The 21,539-nt window shown below is 41.1% G+C and overlaps 1 protein-coding gene across 1 annotated transcript in view; it reads right to left on the bottom strand.

The window, feature by feature from the left end:
- Positions 1-21,539, bottom strand: part of mpp7a (membrane palmitoylated protein 7a) — a 476,133-nt gene that overhangs the window by 338,406 nt on the left and 116,188 nt on the right. The window contains 1 exon segment of the mRNA XM_037694433.1: positions 3,473-3,481. Within this exon segment, the coding sequence (XP_037550361.1) occupies positions 3,473-3,481 (9 nt within the window).

The following is a 21,539-nucleotide window of genomic DNA, read 5'->3' as shown; positions in this document are numbered from 1 at the left end:
ATAATGACCTTTATCACAATATGCTAATTTTTTTAGAAGGACCTGTAGTGTAGAGGCAGGGCAGCCGACTCAGGATCCAAAGGTTGTGGGTTCGATCCCCAGTCATTGCACATCTCGTGGTGTCTGAGCAGGAAATCTCATCCCCAGTTGCTCCCCTGGCACTTTCAATAGCTGCCCACTGCTCCACCTGTTGGTGGGTGGGTGAAATGCAGAGAGCCAATCTCGCCATTGTATGAGAACATACAATTATAAGTATTATTAGTAGTATTCAAAAGACCTATTAACTGCATTTTCTTAAATGCAAAACCTTTACACTTAGTGTGAACATAAAAACAGTGAAAAGAAAAAAAACATAAAAAAGAAACAAGTATTTTTGTCCACTAAAATGTTGAACAATTGAAAGGTTCCTGAAGTATAAAAAAGAACCAAATATAAATATTTTCTTTGAATCACACAGTTATGTCACCGTTTATTTTCTTGGTCCTCGCTCCTTAATATGAAATGTCAAAACCTGTTTTAGTTGTTTTTATAAATAAATAAAAAAGATAATAATAATACTGAAACAGTTTTATTCCTGCTAATTCTAGATTTTATTCTGTTGTCTACTGATTCTAAAGTGCAAGTAGAATCTGAGCCCAGAAATGTTCTAGCCACAGAGCTCAAGATTGACTTTTTGGCAACAAATTTTAGACGCTGCATCACTGAGAGAGGCGCAAACGGGAAAAAACAACAACCCCTAAACTAAAGACAATAATGGTGAATCTCCTTCTTCTCATCTCCTCCTTTATTTCCCCATGCAGCCTCGGTAGCATTGCAAAAGCTGTAGGTTCTAGAGTTTTAGACTCTTAAGAATGGGCCAATTTTAAATCATGCAGCCACATCCAACAGGCCGAAAAGCCACACAGCATGTTCCCTCACAGAAGCCATGTTATTATAACTATTTTTCCCCTCCTCTTCCTTTTGAGTTCTTTTATTTCCCTTAAACCTGGTCCTGGGCAGCTGGAGACCAGAACTGTTGCTAACTGCAGTGTTGGATGTTGTTTGGGTACCAAAGAGGATGAGGATGGACTGAGGTCAATAACGTCATAGGGGGCAGAGTGACAGAGAGGAAAGAAATATGATACTGTAGTATGGATAGATGGGTCTGTGAAAGTCACATTGTTTAAAAGTTGGCACATTACACAGTAAAAATGCCAGTGTTAAAATCTTAGGTGTAGTGTTAAATTAAAAGTGTTGGTGTTGTTTTAACACACAGCTGTAAAATAACATTGCCAGTGTAACTTCTGACATGTTTATGTTGTTAAATTCGAGTGTTAATTGGTTGATGTTGCTTAAGCCATGCCTTCATGTGGTTGCAACGTGAATTCTCCTTTTTGTTAGCTCACCACCACCGCATGGTACTGCTTCTTTTCCCACACGGAAGACAAAATTATTTCCTAAAGGTAAGTTAAATGTCTATACATGATTATTGTTTCGATGGAAATGTGCTTTTTAGTTTGTGACTTCAACAAATATACTATACTTAGCCCATTTTGCAAGGAAAATTCACCAAACTCAAGGTCCTGCCATCTTGCCAAATCTAGGCGAACTGTAAATTTGAATTCTAATGTTATATTTGGTCAGTTCTAGTTTATGCCTAAGGCTCATCTGGCTGTATGGTCTTAAATATTGGTGATGTGTGTGTGTGTGTAATAGGTTAATAAGATTATTCAAATTTCACAAAATCAGTAGCTTTTTAAAATATTTCTACCTGTTTGAGCACGGCCGTAATATTTCCTACGGCCCTTGAACGCACCCAGGCTACGTGTCACGTAGCCTGCACCTGCATGTTTAGAGAGAGGCTAGATGCTGCTTTGGGCTACTGGAGGTAAATGGACTGTACTTATATAGCACTTTTCTATCTATTCAAGACACTCAAAGCTCTTTACAGCACAATCTGTGACCTCATGTACCCATTCATACAGCACTCTACTAGATCTGTACAAAGAATAATCAGTGTTTTAGATCAGATTCATACACTGATGGGACACACATCAGAGGCAATGAGTGATTCAGTGTCTTGCCCAGGGACACTTCAGCATGTGACTGCTGGTGGAATCGAACCCCCAACTCTCTCATTGGAGGATGACTGTTCTAATTACATGGCCACAGCTGTCCCAAGTAGGTTTAGAACAACATGAAAAAGACGATAAATCGATTACAAAACAAGGCTGTGCAATGTAGTGAAACATTTCATTAAAATGTAGGATATTTTGTAAATCAAATCCAGATATTGCAAAATCCCATCAAGCACAACCTTAAAGATTATTTCAGAATAACAGCAGAGGCAGTCTTGTAGGTTTTGGTTTAAATTAGTTGTGAACATTTGGAGGCATTTTAAAATGTTTCCTCTGCTTCATGTTTTCCCTTTGTGGCCAAAGCAGATTAAATAAAAAAACATAGGAGTGTCTCCTACAGCAGGAGGCTCACCTTTCAGTTTAGTTCTAGTTTCCTAAAGTGATCTATAGCTCAAGGAGATGTTGCATCACTGCTGAAATTATTAAATTGTTGAAAGCAGCTGACAGAAATGATCCCTGAGAAGGTAGTTTCAGGTTAGAAATGTCAGGCCACAGAAACACCAGTCCTTTGAAGATCAGAGCAAATGTCTGTGCCTTGATCTGAGATCTTCACATGTTCTGCTCACCTCAGTTTCCACACTGAAGCTGCCCACCTCCAGCTGAAACATGACATCTTAAGTTGAACCAGCAACTAAACCACATTTCAACAAGGATGAAGGAAAACTGTAGAGGGGGAGGACAAAAAACGAGGATAATGTGAAAATGAAATTGGTATTTTAAATCTTTCCCAGTGCTGCCATATTATACTCTGGAAGGCTTTCGTCTGGTTTCTGTCTTCCACAAGAATGAATGGTTCACATCGTCTAATGGCCTTCAGGCCATCTACACCAGCATTCTTTGTCTAATGACATGCCGTGACACTGCAGAATGTCAGATTCTGAAGACAGCCAGGACTGGAAAGATGGTGGATCATTTATTGAGAACAGGACGTTTTCACTTTCCAGACTGAACACTAATCAGGATTATCACTGTGAAAAAAATCACTGTAATGCCACTTCATTGTTGATATGTGCTGCTGACTATACATGATGCTGATCTCATGCCGCTGATTATTTCACGCTGCTGTGTTCATTCGTACTCATCTTCTCACACAGACTCATGTTCATGCTGCTTTTGTTCAGTGTATTGTGTTTGTACTATTAGTGTTTAGAGTATTTTTAGTTTAACATACTGTATTTCTAAGGGTGCATTCACACCAGCCCTGTTTAGGCCGCTTTAATCGAACTCTAACTCGTTTTCCTAGAAAGTCCGGTTCGTTTAGGGAGGTGTGAACGTGCCATCGAACTCTGTCACGGAACAAAAAGACGAACTCTGGCCCGGGCTAAAACCTAGGTCTCGGTCCGATAGAAGAGAACTCGAGCGCGCTTCGAGTACAGTGTGAATGTAAACAGACCGAGCCCCACTCCACAGGGTAAACAAACACGCATGTCTCTTACCTTATATGGAGCCGTCAGCTGCCTTGTATGAAAAACAATATTCTCCATGGTCTTCTGTCTCATCTTCTGCTCATGCTGTCCATTTTTGAAAAATGACAAAATACAACTCCTAAAACTGTTAAAACTTGATGCCACTTCGTTTTTGTTTTTATTTACAGAAGAAGAAGAAGATGTGTCTTCAGAGGTTTTTGTGTCGTTTCTTTCAGTAGTTCTTGGTGCTGCGTCCCCACAGGCGAGCGGGGGAACAGGTTGGTTCAACAGGTTGACTTGACTGCACAGTGCAGTGTGAATGCAAACGCACCAGCTCAAATGTAAACAAAAGGTCATGAATATTGGTCCCGAACCGAGTCTACCGGACTATCAGGTGTGAAAATGACCTTAGTTCATATCTTAGATCTTATTACTGTTTTTCTTTTACAATTTATATTTTTGGTGGCTGTAACTGGGACCCTGTGTACACAATTCTGTTCCACCACATGTACCAAATGTGGTGCGGATGACAAATCAATAAAGAAACTTTTACTTTGAACCTCCTTTCCATTCAGAACAACATTCAGAAAGTCAAAATTCATGCTCAATAATCCAGGTAAAAAAAAATAATACAACAAAGTTAAGTCAGGTCCTCTGGACAGTTTGTCCAGAGGACCTGACTTAACTTTGTTGAACATTCAGAAATGTTGATTGTTCAACCCTAAGCATCCTCTCTGAATTCTGTTTGGTAAAAGATGCTTTAAGATAAAAGACATGCCCCCTGCATCCAACTCCATTGCACTCCTTGAAGGAGAAGAATTGATGAGGTAAGATGAGGGTAATGTTGAAATGGATGGAAACAGATGTAAGTTGATGGGCTGCTTACAAGAAGTTAATCAGGTTTGATGGAACAAAAGCCCAAAGGAATAGACAATCAGGCATGTAAACAAATGTTTAGACAAATTATATAAAGTTTTAGGGTAAGTTTAACATCTTACCTCCCCATCAATCTGGTTTCAGGAAACAACACAGCACAACGACTGCTTCACTGAAGGTTCTTAATGACATTGTTGAAGCACTGGATGCTAAGGATTATTGTGCTGCACTTTTCTTAGGGTGTATTCACACCAGCCATGTTTAGTCCACTTTAATCAAACTCTAGCTCGTTTTCCTAGAAAGTCCGGTTCGTTTGGGGAGGTGTGAAAGCGCCATCAAACTCTGTCACGGAACAAAAAGGCGAACTCTGGCCCGGGCTAAAACCTAGGTCTCGGTCCGGAAGAAGAGAACTCCAGCGCGGTTCAAGTACAGTGTGAATGCAATCAGACTGGGCCCCGCTCCACAAGCAAGAAGTGGAGTACAGTGCAGAGCAAACAAACACACATTTCTCTTACCTCATATGGAGCCATCAGCTGCCTTGTGTGAAAAACAATATTTTCCATGGTCTTCTGCTTCATCTTCTGCTCATGCTGAGTCAATATTTGAAAAATGACAAAATATAACTCCTAAAACTGCAAAAAACTTGATGCCACTCCGTTTTTGTTTTTATTTCCAGAAGAAGAAGAAGAAGTGTCTTCAGAGGTTTTTGTGTCGTTTCTTTCAGTAGTTCTTGGTGCAGCGCCACCACAGGCAAGTGGGGGAACAGGTTGGTTCAACAGGTTGACTCGACTGCACAGTGCAGTGTGAATGCAAATGCACCAGCTCAAATGTAAACAAAATGTTATGAGTATTGGTCCCCAACCAAACCGAGTCTACCGGACTATCAGGTGTGAAAACGACCTTAGACCTGTCTAAAGCTTTTGACACTGTGGAACATAACATCTTGTGTCATAAGCTCTCAGAAATTGGTTTCACAGATCACCCCATTGTTCTCTAACTATCTTTCAAATTGGATGCAATGTGTTCAAAATAATGGTACTTCCTCCAGTTATTTAACAGTCAACAATGGTGTACCACAAGGCTCAGTCTTAGGACCCACCCTCTTTACAATCTACGTAGGTAATGTAGGTCAGAGCATCCTCGACGCATCCTTACATTTCTATGCTGATGACAGTTGTTTATTGTCGAGCTAAAACGGTTGATAAGGCTTTCCAGCTTTTGCAATCCGCATTTGACATCATCCAGTCAGATTTGGTCCACCTCAAACTTGTCTTAAATGCCGATAAAACCAAACGGATGCTTTTTTCAAACAGGAAGTCGTTCCCAGCAGTTCTTCCTCTGATTTTATCCTCAAATGGTGTCACTATTGACTTTGTTGATTCCTATAAATATTTGGGTAACTTGGTTGACTCGCATCTCTCTTTTAAGCTTCACGTGGAAAGCTTAGTAAAGAAACTGAAAGTTAAACTGGGTTTCTTTTTCAGAAACAGATCTTATCTAACTCTGAATGCTAGGAAACGCCTTCTAACTGTGTCTTTCCTTCCCTCCATTGATTACGGTGACATTATTTACATGAATGCTCCTACAAGCACCCTGCAGATGTTGGATGCTGTCTCTCACGGTGCACTAAGATTCATAACAGGCTGTGATTATCGTACCTACCACTGCAACCTGTATTCACTGGTTAACTGGACATCATTAATATCCTGATACATGCTCAATAATCCAGGTAGAAAAATCCAAAAAAGTTCAATCTGGTCCTCTGGACATTCAAAAAAAAAAGATGCATCACTGAGATATAACTGTAGCAACAATATAGGGGGCACTGTGTAGGCTATTGGCCACTTATCATGGATTCCTGTTCAAAGAGTGGATAATGATCGATCATACTGATTTTGGTGCACCTCGTTTCAAATCTGTGGAATTTATAGCCAAACGTATTACAACGGCGTCACTTCTGAATTTGTCACGTCACCACACCCACATTCTCCTTCATAAACTGTTTGTCATGTAAAGTAACTCATACCAACTTGTTATATGTCTTCTAACACAAGATCATCCAGATTAGGTCAAGGGTGTCAGAGAGGGAGCATTCCAAGTAAAAGAAGTGACTTCCTGTTCTGAGGGGGCGAAGTTAATGATGGAGTGATTAAGTGAGCGATTAAGTCATTAAGTCATTAAGTGAGCAAAGTTAATGATGGACATCACTAACTTCACGCAGACTCTGTCAATGGTATATTTTCATCTTTAAATCATTTCTTGATCTGTTGCCTTCATACATCTCCTCCTACATCTCTGCGTGAGTGCAGCTACAGTGTGCGCTCTCAGGACAAGGGCCTTCTCCTACTCCGCACCTGTTTCCTAGAATATCATGCAAAAAGATCTGAAGGTCTCGACCTTAATCTCTCCAAGTGGTTTTAAGAATATTTTGGACTCCTGGCAAGGACCAATGCAGACATGTTCCTGTTTTTAAAATTTTTCAGTCAGGACTTTTTTGTTCCTGTTATTAGTTTTCTACATTTGCCTGATAACCTAGCTGTTTTGCTATTTTTTCCCATTTTGCTTTAATTGGTATTTAACAAAATCTATATGCGTCTTTTATGATTGTCTACGGTTGATTCTGTTGTCCATTGTTGTCATCATTAGGCCCGAGCAGCGAAGCACTGCGAAGGCCTATTGTAATCGCTCTGTTCAGGCCCGAGCTACAATTTTTTCCGCCAAATGAATGGGCTTTTTGGGGGCCTCGACATATCCAACAAGTCACCAAATTTGGCGGACGCATCAGGACTGCTGAAAAATTACATATTTTAAGGGCGTTGCAAAAATCGCAACAGAAACAGCTCAAGAGCACCACTTGGAAATTTTTTAAATACCCTCCGCATTAACCTTAGTTTGTCGGAGAAACATGAAATTTGGTACACTTGTCCAATACTCCAAGATGTACAGAAAACCCTCTGGCACCAATGTTGTAAGATAAACAGGAAGGCAGCCATTTTGGAATGTCGGCCCAATTTTCACACCATTTTGACGGTTTACATTTGAACGAACTCTTCTTAGGGATTTTGCTCAATCGGTTTCAAACTTGGCCATTTTGGTCAAAAGCCATTGGGAACAAAAACTTATCAAAATGGTGCAAACCAAAGCATGCTGAAGGGGCGGGGCCAGACCTCAAAGTTTGACATCTCACCATGAAAAACAAAATGCTAATAGCTCCTACACAAAAACTGTCTGAGACATGAAACCTTCAGTGATTGATCCACATCCGGTCCCCTGCAAGACAATGGTCAAATCATGACATCACTTAAGCCACGGCCCCTGACAACAGGAAGTGTAAAGTTTGATGTTGAACGGTCCCTACCTGACCACTGTTACCTGATCAGCATGACAGTGTGTCCAGTGACCGAAGACATGTTTGTGTAACTTGCTTTCCAACACTGACAGTTTTGGGTGGAGCATGTGGGCGTCGCGACATGGCAAAATAAGACGTAACACCATCGCCCTACGTTTGGGTCTAAATTCCACAGATTGGAACCGAGGTGCACCAAAATCAGTATGATCGATCATTATCCACCCCTTGAACAGGAATCCATTATAATTGGCCAATAGCTTCCACAGCGTCCCATACAATATTATAAAACCTCAGCCCCAAGCCATTTTTGGACAGATAATTCTGAAACTCGGTGAACATCTGTATCTTCTCAGGACCTATGCAAAAGTCCCTTGGAGCCCTGGTCCAAAACCAACAGGAAGTCGGCCATTTTGAGTCAAAGGGTCATTTTTAGGCGTTTCTAATTGCAAATTTTAACGAACTCCTAGGGATTTTGAAGGATTGCCTTCAAACTTGGTTAATATGCCTTTAACACATTGGGGAATACAAGTGATCAAAAGCTTGTGATTTCGTATATGTTAAAGGGGCGTGGCCAGGCCTCAAATTTGCATTTCACGCTGTAATTTCAAAATGCTATAACTTTCACACTGAAAGACCAAAATGCACCAAACTTGGCATGAGTCATCCCTGTTGGATGCCCGACGATCCTCTGTGGTCATATTCTGATGTCATCAAAGCCCCGCCCCCTCAGAACAGGAAGTCACTTCTTTTACTTGGAATGCTCCCTCTCTGACACCCTTGACCTAATCAGGATGATCCTGTGTTAGAAGACATATAACAAGTTGGTATGAGTTACTTTACATGACAAACAGTTTACAAAGGAGGATGTGGGTGTGGTGGCGTGACAAATTCAGAAGTGACGCCGTTGCAATACGTTTGGCTATAAATTCCAGATTTGAACCGAGGTGCACCAAAATCAGTATGATCTATCATTAGCCACTCTTTGAACAGGAACCCATGATAAGTGGCCAATAGCCTACACAGTGCCCCCTATATTGTTCCTACAGTTATATCTCAGTGATACATCATCCAATCTGAACCAGATTTATTGTGCATCATCAGTGAGCATGTCTAGACACATTCATGTGGTGGTTTAACATATGACTCCAGTGTGCCCCCTAGATTATTCCAACAGTTATATCTCAGTGAAACATCATCCAATCTGCACCAGATTTATTTTACGTAATCAGTGAGCACTTTTACACACATTGGTATTGTAGTTTAACACCAATCTCAAGTGCAACCCCTAAATTATTCCAAAAGTTATATCTTAGTAATACATCATATGGTCTGCACCTGATTTTTTGTGCTTCATCAATGAGCACTTGTACACACATTGGTATTGTTGATTCATGACATAACTTGAGCCCACCTACTCAGAGAAAAAACTGCAGATTATTGGATGACTCTTCCAGCTTCGCCCTGTGCATGATATTAGACTGAAACTTTTTTTGCTAACTGTTGATTACTACACACGACATGTTGAAAAGCATAAAGGAAGCGCTCGTCAAACATTCGCAAAAAAACAGCAAGTCACAATAACTCCTGTCTGGAAGGTCGGATTTCACCTATACCTGTAAGATCTGAAGCTGGGCAAGTACTGACATGGACGGAAGGCGATGTGGAAGATTCAGGAAATGCGCCCCGTGGTGAACACGTGCGGGATTGGCACGAGAGAGTTCGCAATGGCGACTGGGTGGACTAGATGGAGCTCCCGTGGTAGCCGTAAGGCTGGAGTGGCGCTTTGCTGCGAGGGCCTCCAATGCTGCTTGCAGCTTTAATTCTTTGTTGAAATCAGGTCCCTCTTGTATATGGGTCCTCGTGGCTCTATTTAACCTGTCTAAATAAAGGTTGAATGAATGAAAAGTATAAGCCAAACATAAAAAGCAATCAAACTGATTAGATGTATTATTTGTTGAAAAATTAATTATACTAATGTTGGTCCAAATCTAGCAAGTCTGATGAGACCAAGTCAATCTTTGCAATCTATCAAGGTTACTTTTTTGAGCCACTCAGAGAGCAAATTTGCTGCCTGTCCTTTGGTTTCAATCTGTTGGATTTATTCTACTATGCAACCAAACCTCCTATTATGTGTTAAAATGTGCACATCTTTACTTCAATACATGACTTTGGCTTATACATATTTTCAGAGTCAGAGAGTCAGAGTTTGTTTATTGTCGTTCACAAGGAACAAAATTATGTACACAGGGTCCCATTTACATCCAACAATCTATTGTAAAAGAAAAACAATAACATCTAAGATATGAACTAAGAAAAACATCAACTAAAAATACACTAAGCACTAATAGCATAAAAACATTACGTCAAACAGCAGCACGAACATGAGCATTAGTCTGTGTGAGCAGATGAGCACGCATGAACACATCAATGTAATGAACTCGGCCTCCAACCAAAACCTGCCTCTGAGGACCTTCATGGGACAGGAACTGTTATTTCATTGATTTGAATCCATAAATACAAATTAGCTCATCCAGAGACTGTCTAATTGTATCCTGAAGTAATCAAATGAAAGAACACTCTTCTTTTATATTATCATTACTATTTTACAATATCTTGATAAATCAAAAGTGTGTTTAGTTCATACCATTTCTAAATGTTGAAGTGAACCACTCATTTTAAATCAACTGTGAAACAGTATTAATGATTTTTTAATCCTCATTTAAATTAGAAATCAAGCTAAATGTCTATTTACAAAGTAATTATGCATTTTGATTTTCTGTCTGAATGAGAAGTAGTGATGTCTGTCGAAAGTCAGAAAGAAATTATTAGAACGAAGTGTCATGTTTTAAAACCTAGCAGACGGTAAACAAGAAGCTACTGGCATCTGCTTCCTCCCACTTCGCCATAACATGTCTTCTGTCTGTACGGGACGTTTCTAAAACATTCCTGCTGTTTTCTTGACTTGTAATGACCCTCTGACATCACTAGAACCACCCCCTGTTGGTTGTTTCAACCAATCAGGAACTCCTGAAGTGACCGGGAGTGAGAACTCTTTAAGAGTCCACACCTCCTGGAACTTCTCAGTCTTGAGCCGGTCTTCAGTCTTCTGGAGTCCTGGACCGGAGTCTTCCTGGGGTCTTTCATGGAGTCCTCCACGTCTGAGTGGAATCTCTGACTGAACTCACAGCTTGCTGTGTATCCACCCGGGAGATGAGCGTGTTTGTTGAACGGAGTACCGTCACTACTTCAGATGATTCTCAGTCGTCCTTACCGGAGACGCTGAAAGGTAGCGTTGAAATGGACTCCTGTTCTTGAGCGGAGGTATCCCCCGTCTAAGGTAACGAGTCGCCACCCACCGAGTGTACCGGGGCTGAGCTAGGGTCGGATGAAGGGTGTCATTCCTAGTCAACACACTTTCCTTTTCATCCATCTTTTCTCTCCATTTAAACTCCTTCATTTCCCATCTTTAAACTCTTCTATTTTGCCAGTAATTAATCTAGATGCCTTCAGAAATGTCTGTTGTTTTTATTAAGTAAAACTTGCCAAGTTTTATTAATCAGAACCAGATCAGCTAATCACTTGTATATTTTGATGTTAAATTTTGATTCTGTTAAATAAATGACACACATTTATTCTGATGGGTCAAAGAAAAGTAATGTCTCAGTGTCACTGATTAAACAATCCTAGCACAGTTACCTCAGTCACATGGCTGTAATTTAACTCGAAAAAGAGAGAACCCATTATTTAAATATATTGTAGTCAAGGGCAGCTAAACATAGCCCTTAGAATGCTACATCAACATGAAAAAGATCAGCAGCAACATGATGTGATTTTTCACAGTGATTATTCAGGTTAGATGTTCATGAGTCTATCAGCTTCAGGGTAGAAGCTGTTCTTCAGTCTAGTGGTTCTACACTTAATGCGCCTCAACTTCCTGCCTAAGGGAGTGGGGCAAAAAATGTGTGCGCTGGGTGAGTGGGGTCCTTCATGATGTAGGTGGCTCTCTTCCTGCATCTAGAGGTGTAAATGTCTATGATGGTGGGGAGGCTGACTCCAACAGTCTTCTGTGCAGCCTTCACCACTCTCTGCATTTTCTTTCTGCAGCTGTGCAGCCTCCATGCCACACGTTTATGTTGGAGCACAGGATGCTCTCCATTGCACACATATAGAAGGAGGTGAGGACTGAGCTTCCCAGTCCAGCTCGCCTCAGCCGTCTGAGGAAGTAGAGTCTCTGATGAGCTTTCTTGATCAGGCTGGTGGTGTTGTTGCTCCAGCTGAGGTTGTTGTTCAGGTGTACACCCAAGTACTTGTAGCTGGAGACCACTTCCACTGCAGATCCTCTTATGTTCAGGGGGGTGTAGATGTTTTTGTTCCTTCTGAAGTCCACAATCATCTCCTTTGTCTTCTTCACATTGATGTGAAGGTTATTCTCTTTGCACCAGCTCTCCAGGTGTTCCACCTCCTGCCTGTAGCTGGACTCATCATTGTTTGTGAAGCATCCCACCACCGCTGTATCATCTACAAACTTTACAATATGACAGCCTGGATGGGTAGCTGCACAATCATACATGAGCAGAGTAAACAGGAGAGGGCTCAACACAAATCCCTGAAGAGAGCCAGTGCTGAGGGTTATGGTGGAGGAGGAGAAGATGTGGATCCTCACTGTGGTCTGTTGTTAAGAAGTCTAGTACCCAGTTGCAAAGGGAGGGGCTTAGTCCTAGTGTGAATAGTTTGTCCTTCAGGGTTTGGGGGATCATGGTGTTGAAGGTGGATGTGAAGTCCACAAAGAGCATATGGACGTAAGAGTCTTTCTGCTCTATGTGGTTGAATTCAGTGTGGAACACAGAGGAGATGGCATCCTCTGTTGATCGGTTCTCATGGTATGCATACTGATGTGGGTCCTCGTTGATGTTGATGGTTGTTTTGATGTGGGTCATAACCAGTTTTTCGAAGCATTTAGCAACTATCTGGGTGAGGGCCACTGGCCAATAGTCATTCAGACCAGTCACTGTAGAGCTTTTTGGGACTGGGATGATGGTGGCAGTCTTCAGGCAGATGGGAACTGTCTCCAGGGTAAGTGAGATGTTAAAGATGTATGCTAGCACCTCACAGAGCTTACAAGCATACAGCATTGTGTCATTGATGGACAGCTGCAAAAAATCTTTCAAATATTTATTACCAGATAATTTTTTTTTTATATAAATCACCCCTCACCCCCCATCGGTGTTCTGGAAATGTCCTTGAGTTATGAGCTGATGTCACCCTCACAGTGAGAAGACAGCCTTCTCCTTGAACTAACTGGATATTGTCACTTGTGGTTTTATTTGCCATATCTCTATTTCTTCAGCAACCAAGAGGCTAGTGGAATTTTCTAGATGATTTTTTAAATAAATATTAGTTTGAAATATGAAACTGATAAAATAGGCCTGGTCTGAAAAGTAAAATCTAAATCGAGTAGGAGACAAAAAAGGACAAATATGTATAAGTTGTCTCATTGTGAAAAGAAAATAATGCTATTTTATCCATCAAACTGTGATGGTGGCCTCCTCCTGTGTTCTTTGTTTTTATCAGTCTAATCCCAGGTCTGCAAGCATTTAACTTGAAAAATGAAATGGACAGATAAACTGAACACAAGACCAAGTTCAGGGCCACATAGGACCCATCAAGAGTGAAGTTTTGAAATGGTTCAGTTGCTCGTAGAAAAAAATGAGGATAGAAAATGGAAAAGCAGTATAATGTAGGAAGAGAGATGCAGAAAGATCCCAAGGTGAGTGCTAAATGTGACCATGTTTTTAGCAGACTGTTAACTTACTAGGCAGTTGAGAGATCTGCATGTCAGACAGAGCAACACATTCATTGTAAGAAAGATTTCAGATCAGAGGGGTGAAGCTGTAAGATACAAATATACTGATGAATGTTAGGTAAGAATAAAAGAAGCAAGGGAAAAAGTACCAGGTAAGTAAGTCTAAAGGGATGGTAAAATGTGCAGCCAATCAATATTTCAAACAGAAAACAATTTAAAAATCTGTTTTTTAATAAATATATCAATGAAGTCAGACAGTGCACCAGTAAGGATATAGATTGGTTTATATTACTAAAGCATTATTTTATATTTTGTTAACAGATACAGTATAAGTGTAGAACCACTAGACTGAGGAAAAGCTTCTACCCTGAGGCTGTTAGCCTCATGAATATCTAACCAGAATAATCACTGTGAAAAATCACATCATGTTACTGCTGATCTGTTTTCCTGTTGCTGCTGGTCCCTTTCATGTTGCTGTGTTCATTTGTGCTCATCTGCTCACACAGACTCAAGTTTGTGCTGCATTCAGAGTATGGTTTTTATGCTATTAGTGCTTTGTGTGTATTTAGTTGATGTTTTGCTTAGTTCATATCTTAGATGTTATCATTGTTTTTCTTTTACATTTGGTTGTTGGATGTAACTGGGACCCTGTGTACATAATCTCGTTCCACCACATGTACCACATGTGGTGTGCATGACAAGTAAATCACTGACTCTGATACGCTCACAACAGCCTTCACCAACTTCAATATTGTTCCAAGTGATGAAGTTTCTGGACTACATAGAAGGAGGAAACCACCACATCTTTAATCATCACCAATGTCCTCCATTAAGGAAAGACAGAGTCTCCTTGGAATTCTACAACAGGGATATAGTTTATGACTCCAGGGCTGAGTAAGGGCTTCACTTCTGCTGCGTGAGCTATCACTGCTTTGAGGGGCCACATCATTCATTCATTCAACCTTTATTTAAACAGACAAATCATAATGAGCCTCAAAGACTCATTTACAAGTGAGGCCTGTTTGGACAAACAAAAACAATGATTTACTGGACACATGTAGGAGTTGGAGGTGAAAAAAATCCCTATCAGTCTTTTTATTTTTCTGCCTGAGGGAAAAAATACCCCTCTAATATTAAAAAAAACACCTCGCACAAACAAGCACATAGTGACATAGACATTCTGCAAAGGGGGGTGAGCCGAGAGCGGTCAGCATGTTCATAGATGCTATCTCTCGAGCTCACTGTAAGAGTTCTGATAAGGATGGAAAATCAGTCAATGTTCTCTGGTGAGATCCATAAACATTCTCGAGGTATGTCGAGGAATGGCCAAGAATAACGTCTATGAGAATCCAAGAGTCCTGAAATGATGACACAAAGTTTATTCAGCTAGTTCCATCTGGTTATCAGTTGGAAATTCCTCAGGGAGGGGGTGGTGAGCGTCAGATCACATGTACTCCAGGCGAATTCAGATAAGGTGGCCTTCAAGGCCAGCCAAGGGAGCCAACTTAGATAAACACACAGTTGTTTTGTGGACAGGCAGAACTTAATGACATCTACCTTTAGTCTGTGTTGGTTGGCTCGGTTCCGAAATGTCCAAATTACATGGCCGCACCGAAGGAATGTGACTGAGTAAAATCCCCAAGATCTGATCCATTCAGCCCAAAGCATTTGAGTCCGGGTACTCGAGACACGAAACAAGCCATCATAAAGGCAAGCAGAGTGATAGGGTCCAAATTTGCTGCCGATGACTTCCATGATTGTAGAAAAAACCAGCAACCAGCCAAATCCAAAAAGCAGGAACCAGTTATCGTAAATCCAATTAAATATGCGCCTTTAAAATCCACAGATGGCAGCAGAGATAGACACATCATCAAGTCTTCCAGTCAATGAGATATCCCGCTGCATGCGTGCCAACAGAGCAATTCGACTTGCCTAAAGCCTGTCTTCTCTTTGAAGAAATGTTGTAAATTGAGTTGAGGGACCAATTGATCAAAACAAGTCCATAATTGTGGTTCAGAGGATATGCAAGAGAGTCTCACAAGCAGTTTCACAGACAGACAGAGTGCAAAGCAAAGCAGAGAGGGAGGGGAGAAGCATCCGATCTTGACGAGAGCAAGTGGTGAAGTGTGACAGCTAAAGAATATCACCCGTCAATGGCATATTTCTTTATTCATTACTCTCTGTGGCCATATCAGAGCACATTCTTTTTAGTCTTTTCTCACACCATCCATTATCTTCTGCTTATTCCAACGTCAGGTCACGGGGGCAGCAGCTTGAACAGGGAGGCCCAGACATCTCTTTCTACATGGTAGTGAAGATTCTCAGTCATCCAGGACATGAAAAATTAAAAAAATGTTCAATACAAAAACAACTGGACTTTGTTTGTAACCGAAGAAGTTTCGCTCCTCATCTGAGGAGCTTTCTCAATTCAAAGAGCAGTGAGTGTGGGGTTCAGGTTATAAGGCTGAGATAAGATACACATACATATGTAGATTGACAAATCACACCTTAACAGTAGGTTTTTTTTTAAGGTCTTTGTTACTCTAATTCACAGATGAGGCCCCTCTGTTCCCATCAGGTGTGAAAACTGGCTGGGAATCAGTCTTTACCCTTAGCTTTAATTTTTCCTGATAATCAGAAGTGTTGTGCATCTACTTTTGTCACCTGGTAAAATGGTGATGTTTTGGTCCTGGCTGAGTGATGTTATAGCTTTCCTTTCCTGTGGTGTGAAATTTGAAGGCAGCAGTTTGGAACTGGAGAGGGTTGCTGATATTTGCATTCTGAGTTGTTCTGCCTCTGCTTCCGTCAAGTTGTTGTTCCTAATTGTGGATTCAGTGGCCGTGATTAGTTCCACAAGAGGTATTTCTTGTGGGGAGATGGCAAAGTTTAATCCTTTTGCCAGTGCATCTTTCTCAGGTTGTGTCAAAGTCCTGTTAGACAAATTTCTAACCCACTGGTCCTAAATATTTGTGTTGGCGACAACCTCCTGATCTTGACTGATGGTTTGTGATGAGAAAAAAATTCTATGTTGTAATTTTTGAAACTTACTTTTTTGATGTTCCTTGCTCTTTTGTTGCTGTGATAGCTGGGCCTTTTCAACAAAACAAGATACTTTTTCCAACAGAGGAAGTGGTAGAAGAGTAGACAGCTTCTTCAGGGTCTGATCCATTTTGAGTGAGAGAGCTTCAATTGTGAAGTGGATCTGTCTTATTCTCTCAATGAGCAGCTTGTTTTGAGCTTTCAGGAGTATTCCTTCTGCTCTATGTCCTTTGATCGTGGAGTTGAGTTTTAAACTGCTAGGGATGCGTTTTTCTTGTCTGCATCTCTGAAACAAAGATCGTTCCTGTAGTCTGCAAACTTCCATGACATCTTCTCAAAAACTCCCGCGCTACTCCTATAGTATCCTTCCCAAAATTCTTAGCAATATGCTGGTGAAGATTCTGTCATCTAGGACATGATAAATTCAAAAAATGTTCAATACAAAAACAACTGGACTTTATTTGTAACAGAAGACATTTTGCTCCTCACTCGAGGAGCTTTCTCAATTCAAAGAGCAGTGAGTGTGGGGTTCAGGTTATAAGGCTGAGATAAGATACACATACATATGTAGATTGACAAATCACACATCACACCTTAACAGTAGGGGTTTCTTAAGGTCTGTGTTACTCTAATTCACATATTTTACAACATTTGAAACTAACCCCAGGAGAAACCCTTGTATCGTATGATGAGACTTCTCTTTTCACTTCCATACCCATTTCTGAAGCAAAAGAAACCATTAGAAAACGACTTCTAGAAGACAATGACTTAAACAACAGGATCAACTTCACCACAGACCAGATCCGCACCCTGTTGGATCTCTGCCTCTCTACCACTTGTTTCAAGTTCAATGACAGTTTTCACAGACAGAAGCATGGCTGTGCCATGGGATCTCCAGTGTCACACATTGTTGCCAATCTCTACATAGACGAAGTGGAACAGAGAGCCCTAAACTCCTATGAGGAAACAACGCCAAGCCATTGGTTCTGATATGTGGATGATACCTGGGTCAAAATTCGAGCCAAGGAAATATAAGCATTCACCAGACAGATCAACTCAGTCGATAACATCATCAAGTTCACCAGAGAGGATGCAAATGACAATTAAAGCTGCCATCAGCATTGGAGGCCCTCGCAGCACAGTGCCGCTCCAGCCTTATGGCTACCACGGGAGCTCCAGCTAGTCCGCCCAGTCGCCATTGCGAACTCTCTCGTGCCAATCCCGCACGTGTTCACCACGTGTATTTCCTGAATCTTCCACATCGTCTTCCGTCCATGTCAGTACTTGTCCAGCTTCAGATCTTACAGGTATAGGTGAAATCCAACCTTCCAGACAGGAGTTATTGTGACTTGCTGTTTTATTGCGAATGTTTTGACGAGCACTTCCTTTATGCTTTTCAACATGTCATGTGTGGTAATCAACAGTTAGCAAAAAAAGTTTCAGTCTAATAGCTTACACAGGGCTAAGCTGGAAGAGTCATCCAATAATCAACATTTTTTTCTCTGAGTAGGTGGGCTTAAGTTATGTCATGAATCAAAAATACCAATGTGTGTACAAGTGTTTATGAAGCACAAAAAAATCAGGTGCAGATCATATGATGTATCACTAAGATATAACTTTTGGAATAATTTAGGGGGCGCACTGGTGTTTAGTGTTAAACAACAATTCCAGTGTGTGTAAAAGTGCTCACTGATTAAGTACAATAAATATGGTACAGATTGGATGATGTATCACTGAGATATAACTGTTGGAATAACCTAGGGGCGCAATGGAGTCATATGTTAAACCACCCCATTAATGTGTCTAGACATGCTCACTGATGATGCACAATAAATCCGGTTCAGATTGGATGATGGATCAGTGAGATATAACTGTAGGAATAATATAGGGGGTAATGTGTAGGCTATTGGCCACTTATCATGGATTCTTGTTCAAAGAGTGGATAATGATCGATCATACTGATTTTGGTGCACCGCGGTTCAAATCTGTGGAATTTATAGCCAAACGTATTGCAACGGTGTCACTTCTGAATTTGTCATGCCACCACACCTACATCCTCCTTCATAAACTGTTTGCCATTTAAAGCAAGTCAGACCAACTTGTTATGCGTCTTCTAACACAGGGTCATCCTGATTAGGTCAAGGGTGTCAGAGAGGGAGCATTCCAAGTAAAGGAAGTGGCTTCCTGTTCTGAGGGGGTGGGGCTTTGATGACATCAGAATATTACCACAGAAGATTGTCGGGCATCCAACAGGGATGACTCATGCCAAGTTTGGTGCATTTCGGTCTTTCAATGTGAAAGTTTTAGCATTTTGAAATTTACAGCGTGAAACGCACATTTGAGGCCTGGCCACGCCCCTTTAACATATACAAAAACGCAAGCTTTTGATAACTTTTATTCCCCAATGTGTTAAGGGCATATTAACCAAGTTTGAAGGCAATCCTTCAAAATTCCTCGGAGGAGTTTGTTAAAATTTGTAATTACAAACGCCCAAAAATGACACTTTGACCCAAAATGGCCGACTTCCTGTTGGTTTTGGACTAGGGCTCCAAGAGACTTTTTTATAGGTCATGAGAAGATACAGATGTTCATCGAGTTTCAGAATTATCAGTCCAAAAAGTTTTGGTGCACCTCGGTTCCAATATGTGGAATTTAGAGTCAAACGTAGGGCGACGGTGTTACGTCTTACTTCGCCATGTCGCGACGCCCACATGCTCCACCCAAAACTGTCAGTGTTGGAAAGCAAGTTACACAACATGTTTTCGATCAATGGACACTCTATCATGCTGATTAGGTAACAGTGGTCAGGTAGGGACCATTCAACATAAAACTTTACACTTCCTGTTGTCAGGGGGCGTGGCTTAAGCAATGTCATGATTTGACCATTCAGTCTTGCAGGGGACGGGATGTGGATCAATCACTGAAGGTTTGATATCTCAGACCGTTTTCGTGTAGGAGCTATTAGCGTTTCGTTTTTCATGGCGAGATGTAAAACTTTGAGGTCCGGCCCCACCCCTTCAGCATGCTCCGAAATGAACCGTTCAGATAACTTTTCTCAAATTTCATGCTTCTATGACAAACTAAGATTAAAGCGGAGGGTATATTTAAAATTTCCAGGTGGTGCTCTTGAGCTGTTTCTGTTGCGATTTTTGCATCACCCTTAAAATACGTAATTTTTCAGTAGTCCTGATGCGTCTGCCAAATTTTGTGAGTTTTGGTACATGTTTAAGCCCCCAAAAGACCAACTGATTTGCCCAAAAAAAGGGCAGCTCTGGCCTGAACAGAGCGATTACAATAGAATTTCGCAACGCTTCGCTGCTCGGGCCTAACAAGCTGCATTTTTTGGACTGTTTGATTCAGATAGAAAGAGAGGACAGCGTCAACATTGAAGTTTACAGAAAACCAACCCACACAGACCAGTATCTTCGGTTTGACTCTCACCATCCACTGGAACACAAACTCTTTGTCATCAGAACTTTACAGCATAGAGCCGAACGCATCCCACAAAGACAGAAGGGAAGGAAAAGGAACAGAAACACATCCAAGAAGCTCTCCAAACATGTGGATATCCTAACTGGACTTTTGTCAAGTCAGCAAGAAAATCTACAAAATACACTAATAAACAGAAAAAGGAAAACAACAGATGAACAAAAGCTGCAAGCAGCATTGATGGCCCCCACAGCAAAGCGCCGCTCTGGCCATACGGCGACCGCGGGAGCTCCAGCGACTCCGCCCAGTCGTTTTCGTGAATGCTCTCGCAAACGCTCTTGCGAATGCTCTCGCAAACGCTCTCGCACCCGTCCCGCGCCCGTTCACCGGGGTGCGCATTTGCCAAATCTTCGACATCATCTGCGTCAGCGGGCGCTCCAGCAACGCCTCCCAGTCGTTGTTGCGAACGCTGTCATGTAAACTCACATGTGTACACCAGGGTGCACATATGCCTAAACTTTACAATCGCCTTCCACCCATATCAGTATGGTCCGGCTGCATGCCTTGCAAATTTTGCTAAAATCCGACCTTCCAGACGTGTGTTATTGTCACTTCCTGTTTTGTCGCAAATGTAAAGGACTTCCTTTAGGCTTTTCAAAATGTCATATGTGGTAATCAATAGTTAGTGAATACTGTTTCTCTACAAGTGCTCACAGATGAAGCATAAAAAATCTGGTCTAGATCAGATGATGCATCACTGAGATGTAACGGTTTGAATAATGTAGGGGGCACACTGGAGTCAAAAGTAAAACAACAAAACCAATGTGTCTAGAAGAGCTCACTAATCAAGCACCGAAAAGCTGGTGCAGATCAGATGACGTATCTCTGAGATATAACAGTTTGAATAATCTAGGCAGTGCACTTGAGTCAAATGTTAAAGAACAATACCAATGTGTCTAGACTTGATCACAGATGATGCACCAAAAATCTGGTACAGATCGGATGATGTATCACTGAAATGTAACAGTTGAAATAATGTAAGGGGCACACTGAAGTCAAAAGTAAAACAACAATAACAATGTGTCTAGAAGTGCACACTAATCAAGCCCCCAAAATCTGGTCCAGACCTGATGATGTATCACTGAGATATAATAGTTTGAATAATGAAGGGGGTGCACTGGAGTCAAAAGTAAAAAAACAATACCAATGTGTCTAGAAGTGCTCACTAATGACGCAACAAAAATCTGGTGCAGATGACATAATGTAACACTGAGATATAACTATAAGAATCATCTGGGGGTGCACTAGAGTCATATGTTAAACAACAATATCAATTATCTAGAAGTGCTCACTGATCATGCACAATAAATCTGGTGCAGATCCGATGATGTATCACTGAGCTATAGGTCCTTCTAAAAAAATTAGCATATTGTGATAAAGGTCATTGTTTTCCATAATGTAATGATAAAAATGAAACTTTCATATATTTCAGATTCATTGCACACCAACTGAAATATTTC

The sequence above is a fragment of the Nematolebias whitei genome, chromosome 20 (assembly GCF_014905685.2).
Source record: "Nematolebias whitei isolate Nwh7 chromosome 20, NemWhi1, whole genome shotgun sequence".
Lineage (NCBI taxonomy): Eukaryota > Metazoa > Chordata > Actinopteri > Cyprinodontiformes > Rivulidae > Nematolebias > Nematolebias whitei.
The sequence above is the reverse complement of the archived record's forward strand: the minus strand, read 5'-3'. Positions and strand labels throughout refer to the sequence as shown.